At 41.8% G+C, this 15,243-nt stretch overlaps 1 protein-coding gene across 1 annotated transcript in view; it reads left to right on the plus strand.

Moving 5' to 3' along the window:
- The window catches only part of CALCR (calcitonin receptor), a 261,291-nt gene extending 251,790 nt beyond the window's left edge, over positions 1-9,501 (plus strand). The window contains exon 13 of the mRNA XM_075922361.1: positions 5,431-9,501. Coding sequence (XP_075778476.1) covers positions 5,431-5,652 — 222 coding nt within the window. The 3' untranslated portion in view covers positions 5,653-9,501. The remainder of the gene's footprint in view (positions 1-5,430) is intronic.
- The last annotated feature ends 5,742 nt before the right edge of the window (positions 9,502-15,243 follow it).

The raw sequence follows: 15,243 nt of genomic DNA on the forward strand, positions 1-15,243 counted from the left end.
TAGACCCAAGGCTATTAGCTAGTACATGCAAATCAAGAAGTTGTTGATAGATATCCAAGTAGCATAAACTGTGCTCACAGTTGTATAGTCCATGTAACTGGGCTAATGTGTGTGAAGTATGGCAAAAAGAGGATTCTGGAAAGGTAAAATCCATCCTCAAGGGGGTCAAAGCTATAATGCAGCCCCCACAAAGAGTCTTTCTGCCCAAATTGGATTTAATCCAGCATCGGTAGTTTTGGATCTATAAATATAGACGGTGCCTATAAAAGAATGTCAGAATAGGGGCACCTAATATAAGAGTGTGTTGATTTTATGCTCATCCAGTCTAACTTCACAACCAGCCTTCAGTGATCTCATAGACTGAGCTCCAGGCTAAGAGCCAGGAACTACAGAGCTCTCAGCCCAGTTCTGCTAAGAAATCCCTGTGCATTTGGCAAGTCACCTCCTCTCTCTACTTCAGTTTCATCTGTGAAACTGGGCTAATAGCAATTAGTTCCCTGCCTCACTGTGAGGATTAGGAGCTCTGTACATGGCTGTCAAAACACTCCATAAACTTACTAAAGCAGTAGTTCATTAAGATGATTTTCTACAAACTAGACAAAAGACAAACTCTGTAGTAGTGACAGGTAGTGTGACAGGTTTAACACCTGGAAGGGAGATGCTGTCTCCACAGAGGCCAGGGCTGTAGTCCTTGGTCTGCCAAAGCTCTTACTGGTTTCAGTGGGAGTTTTGCCTGAGTACAGACCGCTGTGTTGGGCCCACAGTGTTCTATGTAAATTCAGTTAGGGGACATCTTTTCTCCTCTGGACAAGGTGTTGTCTACACCTTGCCTCCTTTTTGTTTTCGCTCCCTTTCTTCCCAGTTCCAGGTGCACAAGGGACGAGAGGGGTTTAAGGACCATACTCTTGGTAAAGAGCAGAGATGCTTTCCATTGTGAGCAATGGTAGGCATTCAACAAAAGGAGTTAGAAGAGACAGCCTGAGATCCCCCTGCATTGGTCCCTGGAGTTGGCTTGGAATTGCAAGAAGCATCTGCTATCCTCTCCCAGGGGTTGGCACAGTTGTCACTCCAGCATGTTTCCTTCCGGAGTTCTGAAGACTTCTGGCTGAGTCAACCAGAATTTCTCCTGGGGCTCATGCTGCTGTTTGGATCGAATGCAAGACATAAATTAAAGCTACAGTCAGCTCTTCCATCTTGGCGAGAGACCGTTGTGTATCAAGCTACTGCCATGTCACTAGAGCATGGAGTGATAGTTCATAGGCAAACATACTATGACAGAGGAAGGGACATAGTACTACTGGGTCATTTCACTTTAAGGCAGAACTGGAAGAAGTTTATCTGGAACCAATGCTCTCAAAACTGAGTCATCTTACACAGTGTTTCACATCGCAGTTTGCAGCAAGCCACACACCTATTTCTTCCCTGCAAATTATTTCTTTTAGTTCCATAAAAGCCCAACCTACAGCATTGTCCACCAAGGCACTGAATGAGGAGCCATCAAATAGTATTGATGTCCTACCTAACAGGACAAGAAAGTGAATGTGTAAATTCTGGGGATGATTTTTCTCAGCAGTTCCCTAAGCTGACCCCATCCATCACTGCAGAACCTTATTCTTGGAAAGTGACGATATCAAGCTGCACTGCAGTACTGCTTGCCATCAACAACACTCTACAGATGGCATAAGCTTTCTACGTTGGTGAGGGACCTTGTCAAAGGCTTTCTGGAAATCTAAGTACACTATATCTACTGGATCCCCCTTGTCCACATGTTTGTTGACCCCTTCAAAGAACTCTAAGGGTATGTCTACACTACCCCGCTAGTTCGAACTAGCGGGGTAATGTAGGCATACCGCACTTGCTAATGAAGCCCGGGATTTGAATTTCCCAGGCTTCATTAGCATAAGCGGGGAGCCGCCATTTTTAAATCCCCGCTGCTTCGAACCCCGTGTAGCGCGGCTACACGGGGCTCGAACTAGGTAGTTCGGACTAGGTTCCTATTCTGAACTACCGTTACTCCTCGTGAAACGAGGTGTACCGGTAGTTCGGAATAGGCACCCTGATTTTCAAAAGCATAGTCCTGTGGCTCACACATTTCAAATCTGCATAAGACTAGTTTTATTTCGCAGGAGATATGATCATTTGAGATCAGTTCCCTATTCCTTGGAGTTAACACAGAAATACAATTTAATTCAATTAGTAAACTCTGCAGAATCTCATAAACCAAAGGTTCAGTGAAGAATTAAACACATGTACTTTAAACTCATGCATTTGCTACTACCTGGAACGTATTCATTTTAGTTCATGGCACTTTTAACCTCGGGTTGAACAGGGAGAGAAATGCCTGCAGTCTTCCAAGCTGCCCACAACCAAAGCTTTATCCCCAGTGATACCAAAGCGAGCTGCTACTCACAGTAGATGATGCAGCTCTTCATACTACGATAAGGGTTCTCTTCTTTAAACCATGTTTGTCCCTAGCCTGCGCTTGTCTTGGTGCAACCTCATGCCACAGCACAAGTAAGAGCAGCTTCAGGGTACATGAGGGGCTCACTCACTCTCTGCAGCAGCCTTCCCTCTCACCCTGGACCCACAGGGACCCTTCTACTGGTCCTGGGATCCTCCCAGAGAATGTTGGGGGAAGACATAGGTGGGCCAGGAGCAAGACTAGAGGATACATCCCTTCCTCCTCCTTCCAAGTGCAAGGATCTTACTCAGAAAGGGTAAACTCCAAATCCTCTTTTCTGCAGAGCACCAACTCACACTCCAGTAGCATCCAGGGCAGCAATGGCCAGGGGAAGTCCCTGCTCAAAGGGCAGCCCCAAGGGAGTTGTGTTCCAAGGTAGGTAAGGGGGAAAGGGGGCTGCTGGTGGCTAGAGCCAGTGCGGAGAAACAAGGTTTCTGAGCAGGTTGCCATGGCCCTCTTCTGATCTCATAGTGTTCAGTGACTGTCCTCCAGGCACTTTTCAGTGGGTGGGAGGGGGGGAACTCTATCTCCTCCTCTCCCACAGATTGATGTGGAGAAATTTTCTGGATGAATCCTGGCAAAGATTACTTACCCGGGCCCTTCCTGTGGAATTCACTGATGCGAGCCACTGCATTTACACCCGTTATGAACTACAATAAGGGTGAAAGCTGCTCGTTAAGTAACTACAATCCACACAGGACTTACCTGGAGTATTAAAACCAACCATTCTGTTACAAAAGCTTTGCCCCTGGATTAGTAATGCCTTGTCATATTCAATCCTGCCAGAGCTCCTTGTCACTAATCACATTTCTGCAGTGGCAGGACATGAAAATCTCATTAATGCCGCTCGTTCTCCTCAGCATTACCATAATAAACATTGGTCATGCCCCTTACAAGTCAGGACGCACAGTGGTTTCCCGTACAACCCAGTGCTTTTTCTGTGCTTGGCTGCTAGCCAAAAGGCTTTCAGCCGTTCTTGAGTTATGGGCAAGAATATAAAAGCAATAATTGTCTGGCTGAAAATAATGGTAACCACATTGTCTTGAATTCGACTACAGCAAAAAAGGAGATGCCTACTGGTCAGTCCAGGAACTAGCTCTTCTTCAGCCCCAGAGCACCCTCTCCTGGACGGTGTCTCACCAGCTGTTATTCGCCTTTTCCTAGTTCTCCCCCAGATCACATCAGGCCCCACATCCATCCCATGCTGTGCTGCCCCTTCTCCTGAATACTGTCCTGAGGCCATGCCCAAACTCTGGGGTCCTTCCTTCCCAAGCATCCTAATCACCTATGAGCCACCATTTGCCTCAGTGAACCACTGCCATTTGTCTTCTGGCCCCTTCCCTCAGGAGCAAACCGCAGTCTGAATTGGCCATTTTGTCATTGGTATGGGGGTTTGGTCCTGCTGCCTATTTCTGCCTCGGTTGCCTCCCTTCAGACCTAGTAGCTCCCTGAGCCCTAGTGGCTGGGCCTGAGACTGGGGTTTGTTCAGGTCCAAGTTCCCCTGGTTCACCCTGCCTTTCCCTGGCATGTCTCTGTCCAAGGTACCCAGAGTTGGTGTGAGAGTGAGCTCCTCCTGTCCTGGAGTCTTTCTTATAGGGCCCAGCTTCCAGCCCCAGCCCTCTGCCAGTGCTTTTTTAACTCCTTAGATACCAGTGCAGGACAACCACCCCATTACATGTGGTTATCATTTTTGTTAAGTGTTAAGGACCTACACCTACAAATCCTTGCTTACTCATTGGGCCCAGTCCTGTTGAAGTCAGTGCAACTACTTGCACAAGAACTGATTTTTAGGATCAGTCAGCATGGCCCTAAGCTTAAAAAGACAAAAGTTGCAAGCAACTGAGGTATCCTTTTCTAGCATAGTGACATAATCCACTGTGCGCTCCAAAAGCATCTCTGAGTTTTAGCAATGCCTAATGAAGCCTCACCCATATGTGACATGGAAGTAGCTTCCCTCCATCTCACCAGAATGGACCAGAGGCTGCAGCTGCTGTTTGTGTGTGGATGAGACTTTACGGTCTATGGATTAATAAAATGCATTAGAATTCGGGCATTGCCAGAGATATCAACAATACTTAAATGTTGCTACCTAAGTCAAGTGTACAGTCCTGCTTGGGGCTAGCCTGTGTCTTTAGACACATCCTGAAGAAAGGGAGTTATGTAAGCTGTACCATCCCAGAGTACTGTGACTCAGGGACACATCTGTATGTCTCAGTTTCTCCTTGCTCTCCAGGTCGTTATTTAAAACTCATTGTTGCAGTTAATTACTAGCCACCCCAACCTTCTGGCTTTGTCTGTTCTCATCTTATTTTCCACATACCAGCTTTGGGAAAAGAGCAAACAGGCAAGTCCTTCATTCACTCCTACACGCCTGCACCCAAGGCCTGAAAATTGCCAGTAAGGATGTTAAGGAGAATTCATATTCTAGTGCATATTCCACTGCATGACTATGTAGCCTGAGTCACAACTGAGTCTCCAGATCTGAAATAGGTTTTACTTCAGATGTCTGTTTCCTCTTCCCTCCTACCATGATGGTGTATGTATGAAGGATGAAAATCACTGCCGAGCAGAGGGCCAGCACCATGGCCTGTGCATTACTTCAGTTTCACCATTCATGGCTGGTTTAGCCAGGGTGAAATGTTCTCAGTGTACACCACTTACATTTTACTGATGAAATGGTACTTAAGTGTTGTATGCTGGCTCTCCGCACTGAGAACATTTCACCCTGAATAAAACTCTTCTTGAATATTTTTCAACCGGTTCTAACTTCAAAGCGTGGCTGAGACGAAGAGTTTAAAATAAACATCCAGTGAAAATAAACATGCGGTTAAAAGCCATGGCACTGTGTTAATATTGCAACACAGAATTTCCAGGGAAGGAGGCCAGCTTGTGCCTTATGCCAGTCAAATCCCAGCTAACACCATTGACTAATAACAGCAGTAAAACAATTGCTTGGTTTCCCTTTGCAGGTCCAGGGTGCTCTAAAAAGACAGTGGATGCAGTATAAGACCCAGTGGGGGCAAAGACGACGAGAGCACTGCTCTACGCGATCTACCTCCTATACAGCAACATCTATCACTGAGGTCCCAGTTTATCTGTATCATCACGATTCCGCCAACGAACAGCTAAATGGGAAATACATAGATGACTCCGAACTTGTGGCATTAAAATCTGGAGAGACGTCTGCCTAGCTCAGAGGAAAACGAGACAAACAGGTCATTTCGCACTCTGTTCATGAGAGGGTGGGGTGAAGGGAAGAAGTGCTACTGTGAGAGAATGCTAACCCAGATGACAGGACACATCGTATGCAAACGGCAGAAGCATCAGCTTCAGCCAGTGATGGCCCAGCGAGAGTCTGCCTGACAGAGGTGGCTATAGCATTTGATAGTACTACAGCATGCTGCTTTTAGAAACATAACTGAGAATGGAACTAGTGAGACATTTGGATTTACCACAGTTCCTGCTACTGGCCATATGACCCATGGATTCAACAGTCATTACAATGTAAGGTATCCCGTGGCAGATATAGAATGGATTGGTTCATTGAGAGGGGTATTCAGTTTCCAGACTGAACAAACTACATGACAGATTGGAATTGTTCAGGATTTGTTGCTTTACATGCCTTTCTTTCACCCTAGACTTTAAACGATCATCTTTCATTAGGTGTAAGAGGCTTGGAATTGGTTGTTGTTTTCATTTTAATCAGCTCTGCTGCTTTTCTGGAAATATTTGCACATGGGCAGGGAGAGGTGGGGAGGGGAGAAAGCCATCATTCCAAGGTATTCAGATCCTTAGCACAAGAGGATATCATACAGTATTACCCTCCTGACACCAGGTTCATAACAGAAATGAAGGTAAACTATTTATTGTATTAAAAACATTTAATATTAGTAGGCATAAACATCAGTATAGAAACAAAACACTTTTTTGGGAGCCTTATGAACGTCCTGGAGAGATCTCGAACATATTTTTTGTTCAAGCTGTGCTAGTTCTTTGATTCATTAATAGGAAGACTGTAGCCATAATACTCCACCCAGCAATCTGACAAGTAAGGAACAATTTTGCACTCCGAATAAACTGTGAAATGTATTGGGAAATGAAAATTTTTGTTAATTGCTGTTGACGCTCTGAGCCTCCTGCAGATGAGCATTTGCCTGTTTAATGTAGTTGTGTGCTGACAGTAAAGAAGGCCATTGAGGCTATGTCTAGACTACAGAGTTTTTCCGGGATACTCCGCCATGTCCAGGGAATGCATCTGCTCTTCCGACATTTTTTGTGGAAGAGCAGACACGCTCTTTCGGAAGTCCCATTGGAAAAAAACTAGTGTAGACATAGCCTGAAAGAGAGACGGAACTAGTTTTCACCAGCCTCACAGCAGAATAAATAGTCAATATTGTATGTAATTATTGAATACTAAAGGTCTTTTCATGATAATTAAATAAGCCTTACAGCCAAGGATTAACTTGTTTATGGCTGTAAGGCTCCACTATTGTCAGTGTCATATGACAATTATACACCACTGGTCTGAGTAAAATAGATACAGTTTCTTTTCAAAGGTGAATGTAAAAGTCCTTGCAAATGGATAGGACCAATGCCCGGCAGCCCTGAGTAGAAATTGGCAAAAAAAACCTGACAAACTCTTATACCAAACTTCTATTTTATATTTGGCAAAAAATGCAGATTCAATGACTCCATGAATTTGTGTCATTTTCTCTGAATTATTTCAGTTTAAAAAAAAAACCCTTACAATATGTTAAAATCCATGTTTCATTTTGACATTTTCTAAATGAAACATTTCCATTTTTAGATTAAAAAAGACTGTGCGTGGAAATTTCCTTTTGTTTTATTTAAAATCTTTTAAAAATGCTTAGTTGAAGTAAAAACAATAGAATGTTTTAAAACCCTGAAAGTTTTTTTCTTTTTAACTGTCTGATTCTGTGAAAATTTAACAAGAAATCTCCTCCACCACCATCACCACCCCCAGAATTGCAAGAGATCCAAAAATCCTATTGATTAGGTGCTTGCAAGTCCTAGGATTCTTTGCCTATAGAATTTATCTTGTATATAAAGTTCCCAACTATCTTTGAATAGTGAAAGTACCACTATTTCTCCTCTAGCTTTCATGTTGGGTAATTTTAAAGCCAACAATCAGTAGGTGTACAATGAGGTCCTGACTTTTTAATTAAGTTAATTAGTGATTTGTTACCTTTAAAAAGAGGCCAGAAAGAAGCCATCCATGTATGTTTGCATCCACTTCTACCTAATGTGTGATCCACATATATCTGACAGCACAGTTCTACCAGGCATGACACATGGAATGGAGGACAGATGGGAGACAGTCACATGATGCACTTCTGATTCCACGGCCCCTCCTACTCCTGTCTTCAGCCATGAGTTGTTTGAAAGTTGACTTGCGTCACATTCCATCTGTGGGATTCAAGGAGAAATAAGGAGAGAGACAAGGGAGAACCAGGGCATTAGGGATGGAAAGGAGAAGGAAGAAGAGGAGGAGGAAATGCTATCTCTGATGTTACAATCCAACTAACCAGTGTCTTTCGCAGAGTCATATATTTTAAACTCCCTTTCTTCTTTATGAATTTGCTGAGATTCCTTCCGAGATTTGGTTCCCCTTACAAGACTTGGTTAAGGCATAACCATAATTGTACTCTACTCTTAGCACTGCACTGAGTGCCTAAAGCGTAAGTAGTCCTAACTTGTCAGATAAGTAAAAGGAGGAAAAAAGTTTCGAATTCAGCACTTTGCTTTAAAATGTCAATGCATTCATAGCTCTCGTGTCTACAAGTAGAGGGAATAATCCTGCAGGAAGAATTCTGAAGAGAAAGAACTGCAGGGTCAAGTTCATATTCTGTGAGGGCGAAATTCATTTATTAAGCTCACATGAGGTCTGTGTGTGTAAAGCTGATGGACCCAGGTCATTGGCAGATGGGATTGAACATGGGACCTTAGGAGCTACAGCCATGTATGTGACTCTACTGTATGATCTAAAAGCTAGCTGTCCCTAAGCTAAGGTTGTAAAGCAGATGTCAGTCACCTTTCTGGTTGCCTCCGGTTACATATACAACACTTAAGCACTGGGAATGTGGGAAGGTGTGATCCACAGCTATTGAAATCAATGAAGAGACTCTGATTTAAATGGGCTTTGAACGAGACCCTAGAATATTTGAATGGTACTTAAGTAGTGCACTGACTTTGTGGTGGCCCTCTGCACAGATATGAATTTCATGCTCACTGATATGAGAGGTTTTAAACACGGTGAGTAGGATTAAGCCCCAAAGCTTTTCTATTCACCTGTAAGATTGACATGGAGGGCTATTGTTCATACCTAACTGTGCTAACTTCTACATTCCCACATTCCTGACAAGTGATCTTTTAAGAAAGAGTTCACTGAGAGTGGAATTCAGAGTTTATTTGATCCAGTGATATATCTGGGGAAAAAATACAGTCCTGTCCATTCACTCAGTGAAAAACCTAGGGTGGAGACCACTGAACATATCTGCTTTACTGGCTGTACAAAAGAAGGTATTTTTTTCAGACAAAGGTGTTTTGTGTATTGTTGTTTCTACTTTTGCTAGTGAGCTATTATGGGTGATGGAGGATTTAATAGTCAAAGAAAAAACAAGGCAGCTTAACTCTGAATTTTATATTTCTGAACATTTTTTATGCATATTGTACTTTCCAGTTGGGCTCTAGCAGGTGTACTTAATTTCTAACTACAGGAAATAGACGATTGTAATAGAAATGTACATAAATACGTGCAGTCTGATAAATGCTTGTATAACTTATATGTACAAATTGTTTTTCAGAGTCTGTTATATTCATGTAAAGTACAATATTGACATATTTTTCTAAGGGAACATCATGTTCTGGCTTCTTCATTCATTGATTCATTCCACTTCAGGGACTCAGTTCAGGATCTTGGTTTTCTAGTCATGTGATAAAAACCTTGCATTCTGGTGTGAACCAAAGTAGCTTGAGTGATGTCAGTGAATTTACAACAGTTTTCATCAGCTGAGACTCTGGCTTGCAGATCTATTTAATTCAATCTTAGCTTCCATTGGGGCTATGCAGAAAAGACTGAAGTCTAGAGCTGGTCAGACAATTATCATCAAAACAATGGGAACAGTTATGTTCATCGAAATGTAAATGGTTTAACAAATGTATGGTTTGATGCAATTCCATCCAAATATCAAAAGCAAATGGAAGCATTTTGATAAGGTTGAAACATCCCATTTAGACACTGGCAGGATGGAAGGTTTTGACTTTTTTTTTAAATTTCAAAATGACTTTTTTTCACAACCAAATTAATTACAGGTTTCTTAATCTAAAAAATAAAAAGTTTAAAGGTCAACATTAGAACCAAATGTTTCCATTTCAGTTGGCCTGAAACAAACAAACAAACAAAAATTTAAAAAAAAAAGAATTTTGTTCTGTAGGAAACTTAGTTTAGTTTTTATATTCCATTTTGGAATTGAAAAAGATACTGCAATAGTGGAATTTGCTGTGAATCAGAAAAGCCAGCACCCATCCAGGTCTACTTCATGTGCATATTGTCTCCAGAAGTGTCTTCACATTCCACAGATGCCACAGACATTATCACCTTGGTAGCATCACCAAGGCCTGCATAGAAAGCAGCAATGGGTTCAAGCCAGAGTCTTATGTACAAAGATCCTCAAGTGGCCCTTGCAAACAGGATAGAAGGGCCGCAGTTGATAATTGACCCACTAGGCTAGAATAGTTGCAGCAGTGTTAGAGGGGCTAGGTTTTATGTTGAGGTTTGAGGGGGGGAAATTTCACTTCTTCAGTGGCCCTTCCTTCACCTTCATATAGTCTGATTAGCAAGGCATTAAACACAGGTGCAATGAATTTCATTTCTGTTTTATACATAGCATTAAACTCTCCATGACAATGATGTTGAGAAGTTCTGTGACCAGAGCAATAGCAATTTCTTGGCATAGACCAAGCTAGCCTTTAGAAATGTTTATTATTCCAACACATTTCACAAAAACAGCTCTTTTTCCTCCTCCAGGGACCTGCGTAATATGCATACCTGAGTGTCAAAAACCTGGACGGGAGAACTGGGTTTATGGGTTTAAAAAGTAGTTTCAAGGAAGACAAAATCTACATCAAGAACTTTAGTAGGCCTTTGTCCTCTGAAACCCCAACCCCTTGTATAACTAACTCATTTCACTTGATGTTGGCCCTGGCAGAAATAGTTGTACAGCTGGTTTGTTTGAAAAACTAAATCAAGCAGAAAGGTTCTTGTTGTTCTTCTTTATTAGGTACAGAAGCTAAACACAAAGTCAAAAAACCATGGCATGGAATGCTGAGACTGTTTTTTCATTTGGTCCATTTAAATGCCTAAGAAATATGTTTCAGTTAAAAAAATGTAGCACAATTGTGAGAATTTGGCTTGCTCCACCTTATTACAGTTAGCAGCGACGTTGCCTTAATTAAAGATTTGCCAGAATTTCCATTGCAAACCCCACATTTTTATGTGTTTATAACTTGGCAATAAAACTTTGCTCTGGGATGGAACTTCATTCTGGGATGCAAAAATCTCAGCTAATTCCTATTTTACTTTTCCCCTCTCACAAATTTTAACAAAAACCAATGTTTGGCTCTTTTCAATTATATACATTCTAAAAACTAATGCAATAAAGATGTCCTAGTTTTGAGTGCTTTGCATTTTTCTAACTCAAATATGTCTTCAAGATACAGGCAAGCCTATAGGGATGGCTGTCACTGATTCATATAGAAATTTGTATGCATATGGAACAGCAATTGACTCCAACCCAACTATAGTTTAGGGACAAATTTTCATGGGAAGGAGCCCAGAAGATTCCCACCCTTCTAGTGGATTGTATAGATGCAGCCTGTTTGCTGCTCTTTGGGTCCAATCCTAACCACCACATTGAAATCAATGGCAGTTTTGCTACTAACTACAATTGCAGCAGCACCTGGGACTTTTGCATCATGGTGCGGGAGGGCCACAGCAGTCCATTCACAATCAGGGTGAAGAAGCAGAGGCAAAGCCTCTGAAGAAACTGATGATCTAAGGCAAGTGCTGAGGGGAGCTCATATTGCACCTACCAAAAAAAAGAAAAGAAAAGAAACATGCAGCCACATTCTCATGTCTCTATCCAGGCCAAAAAAAAAAAAAAAATCTCTTAACGGTCCTGAGTTCATATCCACTACCACATATACAGTGCTGTCCTCTGAGGCTACATCTATATTACGAGTTTTCTCAGCAAAAAATATGCTAATGAGGGACTCATTTGCATAAATTGCAATCTCATTTGCATATTTTCTGCTGGTCCATTTTTGTGCTGGGGTTTTTGCGGATGTAGATTAGGGACTGAAGTTTGCCCAAAACATGAATGTTCTCTCTCATTAAGAGTTGAAAGGGGTAAAAAGATGCTCTCTGTTACAGGGCACAGATAGATTATACTTTGATGGATGGCTGCATTCGGTTACACTGGGCAACCTCAGTGGTGTCAGAGGGTGTAAGCTGAGTGATACAGACACCACTGCCCATGCTTACAGAAAAGGTAGGTGAGGTAATAGCTTTTATTGGACTGACTTTTGCTGGTGGAAGGTATGGGTTTTGAGCTGCACAAAACTCTTCTTGGGGAAGAAGCACAGTGTCCGAGTTAACTCTAGACTACAAAGTTCTATTGGATAAAGATACGCAAATTGCAAACCGCAATTTGCGTCTCTTTTTCCATTTTTCTTCCAAAAGAGGCTTTTCCTACAATTGGTCCATCTACACTGGGCCAAATGTCAGGAAAAAAAGCCTCTTTCTGAATATCCCTTCTTCCTCGTAGAACGAGGTTTACAGGGATACCGAAAAAAATGCATCTGCTTTTCTGAAACTTTTTTCAGAAAAGCAGATAAGTTCCTTGGACATGGCAGAACTTTTCTGAGATACCTCCAGTATCCCGGAAAAACTCTGCAGTCTGGATGTACCCTAAATGGAAGTTGGGGTAGAAAAGTGATAAAGGATAAAGATACTTTTCACAAAGCAATCACTCCATTTATGATTCTTCATACTTCTCAAGGGAAGCCAGTATCACACCTTTAAAGGGCTTGCCTGGGAACTTACATTCCTAACTCGGTTGGACATCAAAAGCCATGAACTTAACAGAAATGCTGATTTTATGGCCTATTGCACTTTATAACAGAGTATATTGCCTGCTTCCTTTAACTGCCCACTTTCCCCCTGTAGGCCTAACAATCTAATCCTCAATTGCTCACTTCATTTCAAGTGGCCACCTCAAGCTGGCCCGAGGTGTATTTATCTCATGCAATGGCTATGCTAGAGAGCTCCAGCAGCAGAGCTGCACTGATGCACCAGTGCCTCTGTAAGCTCTCTGTGTAGCCATTCTAAGCCAATGGGAGAGAGCTCTCATGTCAGCTTCACTATTCCAGCCCCATCAGCAGAGGAAGTTATGTTGGCAGGAGAAACTATTCACACCAGCGCTATCTCCCACTAGCCACACCAGTGCTTAAATGGGCATAAGTTCCATTGCTCAAAGGGAGGGTGGCTAATTCACACCCCTGAATGATATAAATTATGTTAATTAGTAGGGCTAGCTTAGTGGTTTGTGCATTGGCCTGCTAAACCCAGGCTCGGGAGTTCAATCCTTGAGGGGGCCATTTAGGGGTCTGAGGCAAATCTGTCAGGGATGGTATGTGGTCCTATTATGAGGGCAGGGGATTGGACTTGATCACCTCTCAAGGTCCCTTCCAGTTTTACGCAATAGGTGTATATCTCCCTTTAAGTTAATATAAGCTATAGTCTAGATGGAGCTTCAGATACTCTGCTTCCTTCTTCAGGCTTGAAAAAGAGCTCTGTATAGCTCTTCCAACAGCAGAAGTTGGTCCAATAAAAGATATTACCTCACCTATTTTGTCTCTCCCATATCCTGCAAGCATATGCTTTTTGTGAACTGCTCTGCATATTTCTGCTCCTTGTCTTCTTTTCATCTGTGCTCTTTCATCTGTGCATCAGCCAGAACTCATACATCTTTTCATGGGAATCATTTCTTCTCAACAGCCAGAATTTCCACATTTTATTGCCTAATGCTAATTCCACTTGTGCGCTACTGTCTGATGTATAGAGTATAAATTCGTTGGAGATTTATTTTAACCCTACCAGATAATATTGTCCAAACAAGGTTTTCACACTAATAGTTTAACAAATTACATTACATAGAACCTCAGAATATTGAAAACCAGAGTTACAAACTGAACAGTTCAACAGGCAATTTGGAGCTGGATTTACTCTCAATGAGACAGCAGCTGAAACAAAAACAAACAGCAAGTTCAGTTCTGTGTTAAGTGTAAACTATTTTAAAAAGGGAAAGTATTTTTAAAAAGATTTGGCAAGAGAAGAAAACTATTTTTGTGCTTGTTTTGTTTAAATTAAAATGGTTAAAAGCAGCATACTTCTTCACAGTAAAATTTCAAAACTATATGAAGTCAAAGTTCAGTTGTTAACTTTTGAAAGAACAACCATAGGAGTTGTTCAGAGTTACAAACATTTCAGTATTGCGAACTACCTCCATTCCCAAAAGTTCTACTGTATATAAAATAGAGATGCACATATTCAACAAACGTAGGGAAAAAGTATTGAGCAAATAGTCCAAAACCTTTTAGAAATAAAATAAATGATGGCTTCTATCTCCTTGTAACTGACTTTTTTTTAATTAAACCAGCAAATGTGCCTAGTAATTTGGAAGTAATTTACACTACAGGGTACAAGCCACAAATATCCTATAAAAACTCTAGCTAGTATATACATATGTATGTACTCTTAATTATATAATGCATAGCTAAGAGGACAGCCAACATACACACAGCACAAGTTGGAAGTGGGGGGAGAGATCAGGATGTGCTGATGGTGTAAAATTTACCTTTGCACAACTCCAACGCTGGGCCTTGGGTGCACAGCTGAATCCCTGTTAGAACACCCAGCTGGCATGCTGGTGTCCTCTCCTCGGCAGGAGTTATGCTAATGTCTCCCAGTCCCTTAGTGGTCACTTAGCTATATTCACTCCTTCTCAGGGGATCATGCTGTGGAGATCAGCCAGTCTACCAGTCTCACTACTTCCCCCTACCCTGTAACCTTGAAGAAACCACAGAAAACCAGGCTAGAGAGCTTTGTAAGCAGAAGCTTTCTTTATAGATGAAGAACCTGCAGGATTCCTGAGACATTTCCACACAGGAGGCACTCTGCCCCTTCCAACGCCTACCACCAAGAAAAAAGCCCCCTAAGGTAATGCTGCAAGGGGCTAAAAGCTTGGTGACACTATAAAGTAACCTCTCAATGCTATGGCTGTCTCATGCTAGAAATGCTTACTGCCACCATCACATAAGGCTGCATTTTTGTGGGAAAGGCTGCTTTAGGATCAAATTGGGGTTCCATGTGAAAAAACGGTGAGTTCAATACTTTCTGAGTTACACAGAGGTCATTCCCATTGGCTTCAGTGGTAGACTCTGGCTCTGCCTGTTTTAAATATTCTGAAATTAGCACCTAAATAACTGGCATAGATATCTGATTAACAAGTCATGCCTTCATATTTCAAACAGGACTAAAATATAGTGATACTGTGATATGCATGTAAAATGCTTGCAGCAACAAGATTATTTTTATACTTCTCGCTCCTTTACTTTATTACACTGTAGTAATATCTTGCCTGCCACCAGAATATCCATATAAGTGATGCCTTCATATATAAAGGGACCAATATTTGTTTTAT

This window comes from Pelodiscus sinensis, chromosome 2, assembly GCF_049634645.1.
Source record: "Pelodiscus sinensis isolate JC-2024 chromosome 2, ASM4963464v1, whole genome shotgun sequence".
NCBI lineage: Eukaryota > Metazoa > Chordata > Testudines > Trionychidae > Pelodiscus > Pelodiscus sinensis.